A 17,675-nucleotide genomic window follows, 5' to 3' on the forward strand; every position below is an offset into this window, starting at 1 on the left:
CTGACTCCAACTTGTAACATAATATAGCATAGCAAGGACATGTGGAAAGGATAATAGTCCGCATACATTTTTAAAATCAATACAAAGTCAATTTCTAATTTAAATTATGTCAAATAGTTTTAAAGTTTTCAAAGTTTTAAAAATATTTTTCTACAATGTATAACTTTTTTGAAGCATTCTGTGATTCTGTCTTTAAATGTGTTTTAAAAAATAATAAAAAAATAAAAATGAATATACATCTGGTTAAAGTATAATCAGTAACAAAACAAATCAATTTACTCGTTATCAAACTGTTAGAATTAAGTCGCATTTTATTGGTTTGTCAAAAATAAACACAACCATCATTTAGCCAACATTCAAACTTCAGTCCAACTGATCAAGCCACTGTATCATCATTTTATAGCAGTTGTAGCTTCAAAGCAGCTCGCTCTGCTGTTTGTTCATGTGTGGAAATAACAGTGTCGTCAGCGTAGAGTTTTACATCCACACTGACACAATTATAAAAGGGCCTCAGCACTAAAGCCAATGACACTTATTGTGTTTCTAATTTTTTTCTATGAAGCCAAACTGAAATTCACAAATACAAAAACAGAAAATAAGAACATAGAAAATATAAACAGTAAATATCTAGCAGACAGGTAATGATTCAGCTTTTCTATGATTATACGAGTCACAATTAAAAAAGTGGAAATAAACTAGAGCTAAACTAAGCTAAGCTAACGCTAAAGTAGCACATAATTTACACTCACTAACTGCAAATATGTATGTGTATGTGTATGTATTTAGATTTTTTGAGGCACTTTATCAAACCTGTTTATAAAAAGATTGGTTTCCCAATTAAAATCTAAATTGATATTTCCGGCTGCTGATCAAAGTGATAAATGAGATGAATTGATGGGATTTGACGGAGAGAAAAGGAGAGCAGAAAACAGTCAGTCAGCATGTGTGCAGTTGGTGGACGGTCCCTTGTTTCTGAGGATCATCAGCAGAGAGAGTCCACAGCAGTACACCAGACTCTTCACTATTAGCACTGTGTACATCAGACAGAGCAGCTTCACCTGGTACTGAGACGGGGCAGAAGCTGGAGGCGCTGGAATAAGTGATGGTGGAGGTGATGTTGGAGACGATGGAATAAGTGATGGTGGCAGTGATGGTGGAAGTGACGGTGAAGGTGATGGTGAAGTTGTAGGTGGCGGAAGAGTAGAAACCTCTGAAACAGAAAAGGAGTCAAAAAGAAATGTCAGTCCTCTGCTCCTCTGCTCTCTTTGACAGCGTCTCCACATGAAGCTGAATCACTGCTGAACACAGTCACCAATCCTTCATTACCTTGTTTTATTTGGGCCTCCACTGTGGCCCCCTCGTGATGGACGAAGCAGCGGTATCTATATGTGCTGCTCTCTCGCTGAGGGATCAGCAAGATGGTGGCTGTACATCCCGACTGTTTGAGCTTCAGCTGCTTTTTGTCAGCAGAGGTCACGTCTTCCTCAGTACCACTGTCCTTTTGTCTTTTCCAGGAGAACCGGACCAGAGGAGGAAACATGTCTGAGGCCACACACAGCAGGGAGCTCTTCCCCTCCAGGTGGGCTCTGGATGCTGCTGGGTACACCCTCACCACGGGCTTCACTATCTGCTCATCTGAAGTTTGACAGCAGCAACAAGCAGCACAGACACACATTCACACAGTCAACAGCAGCTTACAGCACTGCACTGCATTCAGTCTGATCCTGGAAACTACATGGACTCTGATCACTAAACTACTCATCAATACAGCACAAAGTTCAATTCTTCAATCTGCCTTCAAGAAAAGAAAAAGTATTTTATATATTATGGTTAATGTTATTTTTTATAGCAAAGGACAAATTGATCTTAACATCAAACACAACAGCCGATGGATGATTACAATATATTAGATATATTATATATTTACCAATATTCTTCACTCTAACTGCCAGATATCTACGGATATGAGACTTTATTGATCCTTCATGGGAGAATAATTAATATAACGTCATAAAATAAAATAAATGTAGAAATCTTTAAATGTAAACTCAAAGTGAACTCTGTAGCTAAAATGTTTTTTAGATATTATTCACCTCATTTTATTCTGTTATTTTATCATATTTCCTTGTAAATTTCATTGTTAATGTATTTGATCACTTTCTTTATTTGCTTTTTAATCAATCTTATTGATTTTCTTAATCTATTTGATCTAGTTTTAGTATAGCTTTAAACACTATTGTTATATCTGTAAGGTCTTATTAACTGTATTTAATTTTATTTATTTTTATCTTTGTGTTTGTTTTGAAAATCTGATTGATTGAATAGTTTGTGAAAGTATAATATGTTCAATATTTGATACATATTTACGCTATGTGTTATAATTATTATTATTATTATTTTTATTAAGTATTATTTTTGGGGCCTTTTATTGCGTTTATGATAGTGACAGCTGAAGACAGACAGGAAGGGGGGGCAGAGAGAGGGGATGACACGCAGCAAGGGGCTGCAGGTCGGATTCGAACCCTGGGCCGCTGCAGCAAGGACTTGATACATGGGTCGCCAGTTCTCTCTCTCTCTCTCTCTCTCTCTCTCTCTCTCTCTTTCACCCCAACTGGTAGAGACAGAAGACCACCAACCTAGAGCCGAAGGATCTGTCCTAGGTTTCTGCCTTTTAACAGGCAGTTGTTCCTTGCCCTTGTCGCCAAGTGCTTGCTCAGCTGTTGGGTCTCTGTAATTAATGTTTTAAAGAGTTCGGTCTAGACCTGCTCTATTTGAAAAGTGTCCTGAGATAACTTCTGTTATGAATTGGCGCTATACAAATAAAATTGAATTGAAATTGAATTCTACCCACTGAGGTTCTGAATTACTGAGATGATCAAATACTGTATATCTGTAACATTGCCAATATTGCACAATGATCACTGACATCATTAAAATATATGTTGAGGTGTATTTGTTATAATTAAATCCAGTATCTGTTGGCCTTCAGCTATGAATATATGAATATGAATTTTCCTTTTAAAGACATTTATAACATCATATACAAAACAATTAGCAAAATCTTACCATTAAAACACTTTTTTCTTATACAAACATTTAAAGACACATACTGACAAATATTAAATACTTAATCATATATTATCTAGTTTCATTAAAACAGGAGATGCTTCTGAATTACTGAGATGATCAAATACTGTATATTTGTAACATTGCCAATATCATACTTTTTCTATATAAATCAGTTTGATCTCATGCAGAAATAAAGAATAACTTCAGTTGTGCAGTGAGATTTAAACATCTTTTCAGGAATTATGAACCTTTTTTATGTAACAATAGCTGCATGGCTGCAAGAATTCTCTACTAATTATGAAAAAACTAACATGTAAAGCCTGAAGCAGCAGAAACTCATTAAAAACACATTTTCAACTTGTTCAATAAAACAACTGAAGGAAAATGAAGGTTTATTCTTACCTGTTACATACAGTTTAGTTCCAGAGCCAAAGATGAGGTACCAACCTCCCTCCCACAGTGAGAGAGACTAATACAAAAACCTGTCTGCTGTTGAATGTCTCTTTAGACACACTAGCAGTGTTGCTCTATGGATGGTAATGTCTGTCCGTCCACTACTTTAGTCCACATGGATTGGACCTGGACCAAAGGATGGATGGATGGACAAATAAAATCTTGTACAGACATTCTTGGTCCTGGCTCCTGGAAGTTGCTCCATGTCCTCCCTGATTCATATTCTTCATATACGTTTACAGTCTACCTATACTATTCATTCTATTGTACATATTGTTGTTTTGGTCTATTCTGTACATACAACATTTATTGTATCTCATCCTGGAAGAGGGATCCCTCCTCTGTTGCTCTTCAAGGTACAAAGTAAGTTATTCTGTCAGTATACAACCAAGGTTGCACAATGAAAAGAAAGTAGCAGGTGGGCTGGTCCTGCCGTTCTGGCTGGGTGGATCGTCTCTTTAATCCAAACCCCACACTTCCTTTGCTGATGACTGCAGTCTATTTCTGTCAGAGGTAATACGTGTTTGAGCAATAAAGCTGAAAACAGATTGAACCTAAACAGAGAAGTTTGAAGGAGCTAGCCTACCGACCGCAGCATCTGAATGTGCAGCCGTTCCCAAAGCAGTAGAAATAATCAGGAGTTTTCCACCTTGATTTTTCACCTGTTAAAGGGTTTTTGTGGAGTTTCTCTTTATCTGAATGGAGGCTGTGAGGATAGAGGGTGTCGTATGCTGTACAGATTGTAAAGCCCCTTGAGGCCAGTTTGTGATTTGTGATATTGGTTCATTGGGTGAAGGGATGAGTCTTAAAGTGGAGATGAAACAGTCAAATATACATACATTATAATATATAAATGATAATAATAATCTAAGTCTCTTGCTCATTAGGAACAAGAATTGTACATTATGTGGATAAGAGGAGCTTCACTGAGTGAGCCTCTGAGAGAAACTCCGGTTAGCCTGGTTGCTACATGCTAAGAGGCCTCGTCCGTTATTAGCTGTTGATGTAGCTTGTTGTGTGAAGATGCCTTTCATTGAGATACTTTTATTAAACCAATCGGAGCTACAGGAATGTTTCCTAATGTTTGAACTCACCTTGGTACTGTTTGTATCATTGTGAACAGTGTAAACTTTTCAACTTCACGCTCCCTCATTTGAATAATGTAGAGGTCCAACTCACCCAACCTAGTAAGAGCGATGGTATGGGCTGATTTTTGTGTCAGTAGAAACTGAATCTGAATTGCTCAACTTGAATAATTGCATTAAAAAAAAAAATAAAAAAAATTTAAATTTTTTATTTTAAAACAAAATTTAAGCCCCCCAAAAAAAAAAACTTTTTATAATTTTTTAAAAATCAAACTAAAAAAAAAAAATTTTAAATTAAAAACCAATTTCAAACCACTAGATTACAGTTTTAAGGTCACAGACGGGTCAAGGTGTTCAGGAAGAGCAATCGAGTGCAGACGTACAGAGCTCCTTTTGGCTAAGCAGCAGGTTTGTTTTGACCATTTCCTGGACCTGTAGACATTGGCTAGAGAACAACATGCTTAAAGGAGACATATTATTCCTCTTTTCAGGTTCATAATTGTATTTATTTTATTTTTTTATTTTGGTTTTGTGTGTGAACCACTTTGTGTCGGACTGTTTTCACAACCTCGGTCAGTACAACACTGACTGCATATATGCCATTGATTCTGTACATACTGATGTTTTTACACATCCCTATGTATATTTTGGTGTAACATTGTATATATGACTTGCATATTAAAAACTAAAGGAGATGTGGATGAGTGTGTGAAAGAAACATTTATTCAAAATGTAATGAAAAAGGCAAACTGAAACTGAACTGAAATAAAACAAATGAACAAATCTTTATTTTTATTCATGCACAGAGAGAGAGAGAGAGAGAGAGAGAGAGAGAGAGAGAGAGAGAGAACAACATTCAACATACAGGTGTCTTAAAGACACACAAACAAAAACATTAATTGGGGCCTATAAAGTTGCTGGCAGGCTCCCAGGTGTCTTCCCAAGTTTTGCCACTGAAAAAAAATAATGAATGCAAACAAGTGTAAGATCATTGCATATACCACAATATTAGTTTATATCAATGGGGTATCATAGAACAACAGAAGCCTGCTACTAACCAGTGTGGAAGTAAGTACATATATATTTATAAAGCATACTGTAAAAAAAGCTTTAAAATCAGCTAATGTGGGTCAAAGTTCTGAGCTCTTACCACGAGGAACAAGGCAGCCAGCTCACTTTTACCTCTTCTCTTCCCTGCACACACACACACACACACACACACACACACACACACACACACACACACACACACAGAATCACAGAAACACACACACACACACACACACACACAGACAAAAAGAAGTGTTAGCCATTCCAGCAACCACTGTTAAATGAACTGCTATTTCACTCACTCAGTTAATTACCTCCTTAAGTTGTTTCTTTTATTTCATTGTAGTGAAATATTTTTTGCTTCTAACATTTTCGGAAGCCTAAAATTATGCTAAAAACAAACAGAAGAAAGAAGGAGAATAAATGTAGAAACAGACTATGACATCCCCCAGGTAAATACAGCTGCATTTCCACTGTCAAGAACTCACAGGGGTCAGCACAACCGAAGCAATGGCTGAGCTTCACCCTGGGTTTGAACCACCTTCTTGATCATGATATCTCACCTATTCACTGTTCTTTGATTGTTATTGTGGACCTGGTACACCTTGGTCAAGGTTCCGAGCTAGCTGATCTGATACTAAAAGGTGGTGTGACATTACTGCCAACCACTGATGAGTCACATGACAGTTGACGTCCTGCATAAAGCCTAGATTTTTAAAAAGCCAAACTATCATTAATAGTTACGTTTTTTTTATTCACTCAAAAATGGCAGCCCACAACACCATGCTGTGGTCAACTGACAAAGTCCAGACTTGTCCAGAACATAGCTTCATATCCTCTGTTATGAGTAGTGTAGCTGTTTATGTGCGTAGTGTGTTGTCAGTGTGGCAGTAAATGTACAGTGTAGCTTAGAGTCTGTCAATAAAGAAAGGCCGCAGCTTCTCAAGACCAAAGTAAAGCTTGTTTCCCAACTTCATTGCTCTGACAATCACCTCTGCCTACATTGAGGGGGTCCCATCCAAAGTTCTATCTACAGTGGAAAAGGAAGTCGAGGACCCAAAAGTGAATAGAGTAGAGTTGAGCTGTACAATGCTGACGCATAGAGGAAGAGAAAAAGTGTCCATCTTGTCTCATATGTGTCCACATTAGTTTTTGTTTTATCTCATGAATAATTTATCTTCTACCTGTAGATGAGGACAAGTTAGTGAGTAATCCTTTATGTTTTTTATTGTTACTGATAATAACAGGGATTAGGGAAAAAACTGTTCTCCGAAAAGTCTTCTGTTTGCAATCGCTCTTTCCATGTGTCTGGTTCATTGTGTCTACATGCACACAAACAATATTATCATGCTGCTATCAAGGAATTGCATTGCACATTTAATTTGATGAGTAGGCTGTAGCACAAAAACAAAAAATACCTGTCTTCCTCTTTTTCTTCCCTTCACCTGTTGCACTGGTCAGGGAGATAGCAGGTGTGGGAGAGCAGGAGCACTGTGCAGACACACCTGTGACAAAGGTGGATGACTTTAGACACATTACTTAAAATATGGCAGAAGGTGATTAATGCTAACACTCACTTTCAGTCATGGTTTTTTGAGAGGGAGATGCTGAGGCGGTGCTTGGAGGCCGGACAGGGACGAGGGTTAGGGTGTAAGTCTCCCTCCTCATAGTCCATTTGGGGATGAGAAGTAGATGGGAGAAAGGTGGAAGGGTCTGGAGGATGAGGAGGAGAAGAGGGTTGGGAGGGAGAGCAGGTAGACTGTGGAGTTGGAGATGGGCTGGGAGCTTCTGGCAATTGCATCCTTTGAGAATCTGAAATAATATTAATATAAATATTACTCACAATGACAGCAGATCCCAAAGCATAAATCATAAAAAACAGATGTTTGCCTTACTTTTAATAATGTACTCATATGCCCTGCTCATCTTTTCTAAAAAGGGTTTTACAGGCCCGTCCCCTCCAGGGCACATGTAGGTGATCATTTCAGCATTTACTGTGTTCACCCCCTTCTATAGATATATGTCTATAGTGTGTTCTTCTAGTCAGACTAGGGGCGCTACATAGTGATAAGAGCGGTCCCCATGGAGACGGACAACAGCGGTGAAAGTTAAAGGATTCCTGAACTTGGAAGTAATACTGAGTGGTGTCAGTGCGCTCATGTACCAGCCACTGCTAGGCTGCCAGTATTTGAGCCAGCACTTGCTGCAGGTCCACAGGCCACCATACCATGATCAACATCATTCCCACAGAGAAGCTGAGACACATGTAGGAACTTTCTGCACTCCAAACTAGGTATGAATTCCTGGGTTCCGTAACTCGGTAAGATGTAATTGACTCGTAAAAATCACAATTTCAAGTAAAGGTACAGTCGAGAGTTCACTGTTAGCCAGCTAAAGTTTGCATAAGCACAGTTCACACGCCATACGACATCGGAACCAGAGAAAGGACTACGTGATAAATACACCTCACAACACCTGAGTTCAGCTGGCAAACTCGCTCGTGTCTGCTAACAGCTCCGCTATTCTAGCTAGCTAGACATAGGACATTAGTTGAGTGGTATTATTATCAACAATGGATGAATGAACAACTTCGTAAAAACTGACATACAACAAGCAAGCGCAACAACATACCACATAGAAAGCAAGTAAGTTTACAAGCCAGTTCAGCATCGCTGTTACATCCTTTGCTGCTTTTTAGCTCTCGCCAACGAGTGAAAGTCTGACCGAGTGAGACTCTTGTCCGGTTCCTCACGCTGTCTGTTTCTCCTTTCCTGTTCCTTGACTCTTCCGACCGCGCTTTCTTCGCCGAATCTGCCATGATTCACGTCTGAGTGATTGCCTGCTAGTGTTTTCCATTGATGTTGTATTGTGATTATGTCGCTGATGTATGTGACGTTGCGCCGTAATTTGTGATTCTTGCGAGATTTGGCGGGGCGCCACCTTCAGACTTGCATTGCTGGTTCTGCCAGCGGCGTCCCTCCCCAGCTTTGCTATGAGGATGATTCGCTATACTACGAGTTCGTTTACCATCGAAATGACTTCGAAGCTGTTATATTAAAGGTACAAATATGCATAATTAATGAAAACAAACAACTATGCATTGGCAATATTGTCTCGGATCACAACATCATAACTTAAGTTAAATTAATAGTGAAATGAATAACATAGGCTACAAAGTGCAGCCACAGCGAGAAGTGCAAACACCCTGTGCCTGTTAACTGGGCACACACTTAAAGAGCGTAAAAGGAACTGGCTCATCACAATCTTGGTGATTATAGTTCTACTGCAAACAAAAATACATGCCACGTCCTGCTGTGCATTCGTTACAGTGTAACGGATTAAATGTCACATCATCATCATCAAATGTATCACAACCAGTCTATGATGGCAACGTCAGGAAAAAACTCAGAGTTGTTTTACAGGAGGACGATGCGTCTATTGTTGTGGTTAAGTGCAAATGAGTCTATAATCTTCTGGACATCCAGGGCCTTGGTTCTTTCTGCGTGTATGGACAGGCAGGCAAGGTTGCTGAGGGTTTGCCATTCTGTTTCTCAGGTAGGTTTTTACGTGCCGCATGGCGCATGCAGGAGAAACTGCGCTCACATGAAGCGGAGGTTACAGGCAGTGTAACAGATATGCGCAAAAGTTTATAGATGTCCTCAAAGGAGTCTTTGTAAGGTTTAAGCATGGACAGAAATTCCAGTGTGCTGCTGACTGTTTCATCTTGTTCTTTTTTTCTTTCCAAGAGCCGGCGCATTTGGTGCACCTCGGCCAGCAGGTCGTCCTTTTTGATCCCATACAACTGCGCCAGCTACGGTGGTTTTGCGACTTTGGTGCACAGGGCCTCTGCCTTGCTCCATATGGCTCTCCAAGAGAAAGAGAGCTCTGTGCGCTTTTCTTTTAGGCCTGTGAAAACTGAGTGCCCGAGATCGGTGGCAGTGGCAGTGGCAGTGTCAGTGAACTGCTCCACACTAGCATTGTGTGTATTGAATGAACTTGTCGCCTTCTTCCAGTTCTGGTAGCCATCGTGGGTAAATGCTGCCTTCTCTCCATGGTTTCCTGGACGTTGAAAGTGGCGGCATGCAAAGCAGAAGACACGGTCCTTTGAAGCAGAATATTCCAGCCATTTGTAATCCTCATACAGTCTAAATGATCTGATTCTGATAAATAATTTCTAAAGTATTAAAACAGTCACGTGACAAAATATAAACTTATGGAACAGTAGGTGTAAAGAACTTTTTTTTTTCATTGAGTGCATTTACATGCCCAGAATAATGATCAGTGTGCTGTTCAATTACTCCTCTGGGATACATGAAGTTATTTGAATTGAATTGAATTGAACTGACATGGCCACTTCAATGATAATCCAGAAATACAATAATACACTGATTATTAGTGCGCATGTAAACACTCGTCAACAGTGTCTTTCTCAGTCTTTGCTGTCCTCAACTAACCTAGGCCTTAACAGTTACGTGTGCAGCTGTTTTATTGATTGTGGCTCCTAAAATACTGACATGAGACTGAGAAACACACTACACCCACAGTGGAACTTCGTGGGATACTGCAAAGTCTGCAACCGCAGCATAACACAACAAAAGAGCCCTAAAACTGAGCCCTAAAATCCTATTCAAAAAAGCTGGAGATAATGAGGCTCCTCGTTTTTCTTCATTGACCTGTGACAGCGTGCTCTCACTGTGACCGAGTGGTCAACAGCGTCTGACACTGTTCCAAAACAATGTTAGGTGAGAGAAGGCTCGGCATTGCACATGAAGGCTAAACAATATTAAACTTTATTCAAGGCACGACTCAATAACAGCTGTTAATAATATTTATAAAGCTACCATAGCAACTTCATCGAGAAACAGACAACTAATAGATGATCAAAACGCCTGTAGCCTACGTTAAGTTATCATTACCCTAGCATCTCCACTAACGACAAAACACTTACCTTGATAATAAAACAGGTACTGTTCTATAAAGAACTTGTAACCCTTGTCGAGTTTAGAGGCTGGAGTCTTTGAGAATTTTTCTGCCAGTCTGTGTACGTCTCCTAAACGAAATTTTGGGAGCTTGAGGAGTGACTGTGTGAAATCCATTTTGGAAACACCGCTCAGTGAGATAGCGGAAGCAAAGGCGGAAGTCAGGATACCCTGCTTCGCTCCACAACGGAAGTTGTGTGACGTCATGTGAAAAGGGCCTATTCCACTGTAAGTTGTGTCTAAGCAGAGAGACGAGCAGACACTGTGTGTCCCCAGCATAACCGCCCGAAGTACTAAGAGACTTGAACTGAGATTCTCTCTCAAAATGATAAACAGCAGACAATGCTCTAAACAACTCAAAGTGTTTCTGTGCCAATGTTACATGTTACACATACTGATAAACATTTCCATATGCTACTGGAATTCTGTGAGCCATTACAACTCTGCCAATATATATATATGGTGGTGTAGTTTAATTTATTTTATCACTTGTTTACAGTTTTTATTTTGTACATAGTTAAATTTTATACTTTGTGTGGGCTATTTATACTTTTTGTATTATTTATTTCTAATTTATTATTTTCTTGTAAACTGTTTTGATTGAGCAACTTGTTTCTCTAAAAATAAAATTAAATGTCAAAGACAGAGCTATTCAGTTTCCTGTGTGAGTATATGTTTGTATATAACTGGCAGTGGAATTTATTGCGATGCAAAAATCTTGCCAAGGGCACCAAATTGGTTAGGGCTGGGCCTGGTGACACCCATCCAGTGAATCTGTTCATTCTTTGTGTTTATTCAGATATTAAGCTACACTTTGGCGCCGCTTTGAGTAAGAAGCACTCGTGTTTTCTTCTGAAATATTGGCTGTAATTCTGGCGAGCTTGCTGTGTAGCGGTGGAGCATTGATTCTGTGGAAATAGTGCAGGATGAAGCTTTAGCTTTCTGTTGAGCAAATATTTCATTTGATCATTTCTTTTTGAACACAGAGTCCCAGGGGGTGTAGAGAGATTCCTGCAGGCGCAACCCGGTCTCACTCCCAAGTGGTCAAATCCTGCAGCTCGGTCAGTGGCCCTCCGCTTCAAAATGTGACGCTGTAGGTATCCAGCAGCAGAACAAAGAGGAGGATCTGAATCTTTATCTCAAACATCTTCTTTGGAATTTGTTCTTCTATTATACAAAATTTTTTTTATCTGTTTCTGTTTAGTTTGTACTTTTATTGTTTTCTCTTGATTTGATTTCATCATTGTGCTTCTGTTTGTATCCTTTCTCCTCACTGTGTGGAACAACAATAAACCTGCTGAAATATCTGATCAAAATATCAATCAATAGAATATGAAATCAATCCTGACAGCAGGAAAGAAAATCAGTCCCTCAGTTCAGTATGTTTGTGACTCTGGCTGAGATGGAGGTGAAATATGTGAACCTGGGCTGTGGTTTACTGCTCTCTTCCTGTCACACACACTGTTTGACATCTGTTGGTTTTTGTTCAGGCTGCAGGGATCATTTCTCACTGTGGGGAACAGACTTATAACAGGAGCAGTAGTAGGTGGCTGAATGACTGAGTTTAACTGTCTTGATCTGCAACTCCCAGCCGTTCTCTTTATTCACAGCTGAGAAATCATCTTTCTGAGGATGATTGTAACTTTTATCTATGTTACCATTACTCCTATCAATATCAAGAATCAGTCTGAATGTTTCTGTGTCTTTCTTCTGGTACCAGAATACATAAGGATGGTCACACTGGTGAGTTCCTCCACAGCTGAAGGAGACGGTTTGACCAACTCTCCTGGTCAATGTTAAATGATCCTGACTCAGCTCTGCTGCCATGGCAACCAGCGCTGTAGAGAAACAGACAGATAGATGAAGGTTAGTGTGACAGTGTTTGTTAAAGGTTGACTTTGTTGGCTCCTGATTGGCTGGAAACACTCACCTGAACACAGACAGCACAGAGCAGCAGCTGGGAGGAAAAGCATTTTGTGCAGTGGTGTTTCCTCTGGTGAACCTGGGGAGAAGTGGCGCTCTGATGCAGCTGAGGCCAAACAAGGACGAGCTGTGAGATCAGACGAGGGCCACGTGGTTTCTAACAGGTCCTCAGACCTCCCATCAGCCCCTGCGGCCGACAGATAAGGCTGCCGCTGCTGACTGACAGCTCGGCTGAAGCTGCTGTGTGCTTTTAATTTCTTATTGACACTATTTTTTCTTTGTTTTATTCTCATTATTTGGAGCTTTTTTCTGGATGATTCTTTTTTCCCAGACTTCTCTGTTTCTCTGAACTGATTCAGTGAGAAGTTTCTTCGTCTTGATTTGAATCTGACAGCAGATGAAAAATCTGGGTGACGATGATGCAGAAATAGAAAAAAGCATTCCTGTTGGCACAAACACATTCAGGTTGGTGGTGAATTTAGTAACACAGACTGTTATCTGTTGTTTAACAGCTGGGATGAAAATACAAAACTACAAATCCACAAAACTCCTCAACTGTGATTTGAAGCCTTAAACGTCCCCTTACATTTCTGTCATTTCATTTCATCATTTCATTTCTAGGACACATAAAACCTTTTCCACACACAGTATCACATCTTTATTGTGGATTCTGTTTGTAGTGCCCCTAATGCTAACCCAAAGGAAGTAGTAGTAGGGCAACTAACATCTAGCTAGGTCCGAGGTGTGGTGCCTTTAATAGCTCAGGACGAGTTAGTATGGGGATCGAACAGTTGACAGTATTTATTGCCTCACCCAACAATATCAACAGCAATTTAGATGGAATGAAAATAAAATCTAAAGTAAAATAGAGCTCTCTCAGTTGTATAGTAAAATAAAAGAAATAGTCCTTTAAGGAGTCTGATATTGAGTTCAGAGTTCAGGGTTCAGTTCCTGATCCTTGTACGTGTGTGCACTGAGTCTGCTACTACCCGGGTAGAGTTAATAGTGTGTACGCAGTCTTATCTGTTCCTGAATGGGTAAAGTTGTCTGTGTCTGGTCGTGCGGCGGTCCTCACTGCGTCCCCGACCCTCCACAGTCACTCTGGGCTCGCCATCATTGGATCCTCTAGATTCTTTCTGGTAGCTCAATAAACCAACCTGCACAAGTAGTGCGAGTATTAAGTTACTCTGTTCTGTTCTTATTTCTAACATGAGACCTCATTAACTTATTTTCTTAGTGCATCAATAACCAGTGACTAGAACATACTTTGTTGACAATGGAATGAATTAGCACATGTAATAGCAACTGGTACTTTAAGCACCAACAAATCTTAATCATGAATTTCTATAAACCTCAACAATTGGCTCATGCGCGTAAAGCTGCATGCTGCCTGTTACTCCAGCCTTTGAGTCTGCTTTTTTTAACTTCTTAACTTTTATTCTCTTTTTGTTCATTCTTATTTTTTCACTGTAACTCTATGAAGTCCTGCCCTCTCTAACGAGGTTGTTTGAGAGAGTTTTTGTGTTTTAATAACGCTTCCACCGGGACACGCTGCCGTTGTTTACTCCAGAGAACAGCTGAACGCACTTATGCCTGCGACCACTTTACACTTGCCATTTTTGCATATTTGAAAGTGGGACTTTAAATTATACTATATATATATATATATATATATATATATATGTCTATTATAGTATGGAGTAATGTAACAAAAGTAATGTCCCCCTGGGATTATTAAAGGATGTCTGATTCTGATTCTGAATTGGTATTTTAACATCTACAAATTAATTATTTACCATCACTTTCTATATGTGACATTGTTTTTAACTGTTTCCAGACATCATTTTAATATTTTAGACTTTAAATATGAAATTTAATTGGATCACTACTAATGTATTTATCATGTACATTTTAATAAACAAAAGCAGCTCAAACACAGTGTAGTTGGGTTACAACTTATTAAAATGTATAACCAATTTAAAGCTGAATGATTTTAATATGAACACAATAAGTGCAATGCACCTTTAATATTTTTACTTACTTTTATTTTTAATTCACTTTATTTGCTAGTGATTAGCATTACAAATTTTAAGAACAGTGATACAATATTCATTAAGACTAACATTTAGCCTTAGGTTAACCATTACCCAATTTTATAATTATTTTAAATTATGTTATAGAATTCATCTTTACTATGTTCATATATTATTTTCCAGTGAATCCCTCACTTTCAACCTGTAGTTATCAGCTCATACTACAGTTTATATGACAGTACTTCTATCTGTTCTGTGCTGCTGTGAAGAATAAAACCTTCACTCTGCTGCCCTCTAGTGTCTGCAACAACACACTGCTTCACACTGCTACTGTCACTACTACTACAACTGTTTCTACTATTAGTGCCTTCTGATGTTGTTGAATTCATCTCTAGTATTTTGTTTCTATTTTAGATTTTATTGTTCAATCACACAGTCATTGAGAGTTACTGTTGCTTGATCAAACTGGTGTTTATGTAGAGCAGGGCCAATGAGCAGCATCTCAGTTTTATCAGAATTTAGGAGCAGGAAATGATGTGACATGTATTTTTCAACCCAGTCTCATATAAAAACGTACCCTGTCTACGCTGGTCCAAAGTGCCAAAACGTAGAGCATAGCTGTGGCCCCAGATTCCACATAGGACTCCCTTTGTGATTTCAGTCCGTCTGACGGATCAAACCCTCGCCCACTACATGTCTGAGGTTGATTTGCTGATCAACTCATTATTCCGTGGTTAATGGTAACATTGTTTTTGTATTTCTTCATATTGTGTTTTTTGTTTCTTGTGAACAAGAGATAATTGTTTTTCTCTGAAATTTCAGGAAGATACAACCTCTTCCTTCCATTAGTAAACTGCTCCTGTGGAAAAACCTTGCCAGTGACCATAAGTGATCTGGTTGAAAGTGGTTACTGGCCAGCCACTGTCAATTTTAGACCTTGTACATGGTGGACTTGTTCACCACGTATGAGGATTGTGGCCAAATGGCACTTGAATCGTTGCCATGCCGGGTGCACGCCTTCAAAGGTCGCTTCAGCACCCTCTAGAGGACATGGCCGGTGGAGTGCTGCCTCCTATTGTGTTTGTCAACCCAAGCACATGGCCAAGCAGCTAGGCTACAACAAGGCACGGCTGGCAACCACTAATTACCACCTCAAGCTGCCTCCCGTTTGCCCTCGTCAGGCCAGGACAAAAGGAGCCACACTGACCAAGGGAGGTGAGTCTGTGTTTGCCTCTCCAGCTAACCACTGCTCTGTTTCCTGCACCCAGAAAGCCCGTAAAGTGAACACAAGGAGGACTGGAGCCGAACGACCCGCCCAGCTGCACTGGAACTCGAGGTCTCCTGCTCCCTCCATGAACCACTTCACCAGTGAGCCCCTCTACCACACCTCGCCTACCCAGCTGATTTCCCCAAGACCTGACCCAACCCGACACACCAGCCACACCACGAGGGGCCTACACCGCTGCACTCATTGCTTTGCTGCACAAAGAAAAATAAAGCACCCACCTTAGTGGGTTTTCACTGAACTTTGATTCTGGTCCATTCTTGTCCCGCCACAGGATCTAAAAAATGTTTGTTCTCAGAGTGGTAAGATATGTGGGGACACGATGCAGAGGGCCTTCCGCGAATAGGCCTATGCCAAATTTGAGGTTGACAAGCTGTCTCAGGTCCAGCATTTTCAGTGTCCTGCATGCACACCCTCCATGTTGGCAGTTGCAGCGGATGGGAACCGCAAATTACATCGATTCAAAAGCCGTGCTGTGGAGAAATATTTGCATACCCATTATATCTCCAGATACAGCTAGCTTCACAGACCGTCCAGTTTCTTTGCTCTGATGTGGTCTGCAAATATTGGCCATATCTGCAGAGAGTTGTGGACCACTGTCCAGAGCTGGAGGACTTGCTGAACATGCGCCCATTTCTCCCCATCATGCATGCAAAAGCGCATTAATGGATGTGTGTAATGACAATTAGATGTATTTCTTACCATCTGTACCACACATTATGATTGACTGTCCTCTGCCCCTACTTTTTGTTTTCCAAATGATAACATTCATGTAAATGTGTTAGTTAAAATGGGGGGGGGAGACATACAATCAAGAAGGAGCTGGAACAACAATCGGGAAGGAGGTTGAACAGGTTAACAGCTTCCTCTCCCGAGCAGCCATATGTTCCAAGTACATGTCAAAAGCCGGTAAGCATTGTTCATGTATAGTTGTGTCCAAATTGAGACCACAAGCTGACATATTGTTTGTTTTGATAGTAGCGCTATTTTTTTTATTATAGTCTTTGGTCTTCAAGTGGTTCTGTCAGAGCTTTGAGGTGTGATTGGGGTCGTTATCATGCTGCAGTATGAATCCTTCTCCACATCGACCAAACCAGAAGGTGTAGCACCTCTCTACAATAGAGTGCTTCCTCGTGGTCAGGTGGAGTCAAATCTCTGCAGGTGTCCAACTCCAGAGAAGACAAACAGCACCAGACTTAAATATTTCCCATATTCTGAGAAGGGGTTTGAACACTGAGGCTCGGCCTTTGCATTTTAGAGTTCCATGCATAGGTGCTCCCTTTGAAAACAATTGTCTAGTCAGCACTTTTCCACTGATCAGGATTCTCTTTCTAATAATTTAACTTCTGACACGTTAATTAAGTGTATGATTCTTTCCAGGTTTATGTGACAATATTAGAGAATGATCAATGTAGTATCTGACCTTTGGTCCTCACTGTGAACCTAAATTACTGCACATACATTGTGTGTCAAGTTCGCACAGACATGCTAACAATCCAGGCAAGTGGCTGGAACAAGCGAAAGGCAGAAAACCTTGACCGGACACTGGCCGAAAGATACATCAAGGTACTAACTAGGCAAATATGTATAATAACATTTTTGTTTTTAAATTGTGTCTCAGGATTTGTTAACACAGATTTCTTTCGGACAGACTGTACAAAGGATTACAGAGGCAACAAAGGACCTGGAGAAACTCACCGCTGAGTTATCTCTACAGCAAGACACAGTCCAGCAGTGGGTGTCTGATGTTCAGCAGCGGACCTCAGGTACTTGGAAAAAATTATTTGATGGCATATTT

General features: G+C 40.0%; 1 protein-coding gene across 1 annotated transcript; it reads right to left on the reverse strand.

Annotated features, from left to right (window-relative positions):
* Positions 1 to 293: 293 nt before the first annotated feature.
* LOC127360944 (immunoglobulin lambda-1 light chain) lies at positions 294 to 12,690 on the reverse strand. The gene is made up of 5 exons (XM_051395464.1): positions 12,567 to 12,690; positions 12,158 to 12,474; positions 3,472 to 3,520; positions 1,327 to 1,635; positions 294 to 1,210 (listed from the first exon to the last, which is right to left on the reverse strand). The coding sequence occupies exons 1-5, from the start codon at positions 12,607 to 12,609 to the stop codon at positions 933 to 935; spliced, it is 996 nt and encodes a 331-aa protein (XP_051251424.1). The 5' UTR covers positions 12,610 to 12,690; the 3' UTR covers positions 294 to 932.
* Between the last annotated feature and the right edge of the window lie 4,985 nt (positions 12,691 to 17,675).

The sequence above is a fragment of the Dicentrarchus labrax genome, unplaced genomic scaffold (assembly GCF_905237075.1).
Source record: "Dicentrarchus labrax unplaced genomic scaffold, dlabrax2021, whole genome shotgun sequence".
NCBI classification, from domain to species: Eukaryota; Metazoa; Chordata; class Actinopteri; family Moronidae; genus Dicentrarchus; species Dicentrarchus labrax.

What these genes read in the sequence shown, in the direction of transcription:
- LOC127360944 (XM_051395464.1), bottom strand. Translation starts at nt 12,609, where the DNA reads ATGCTTTTCCTCCCAGCTGCTGCTCTGTGCTGTCTGTGTTCAG. An exon ending in AACTAAACTGTATGTAACAG is followed by an intron (nt 1,636 to 3,471) that starts GTAAGAATAAAC and finishes GTCAAACTTCAG; the next exon opens with ATGAGCAGATAGTGAAGCCC. An exon ending in GGAGGCCCAAATAAAACAAG is followed by an intron (nt 1,211 to 1,326) that starts GTAATGAAGGAT and finishes TTTCTGTTTCAG; the next exon opens with AGGTTTCTACTCTTCCGCCA.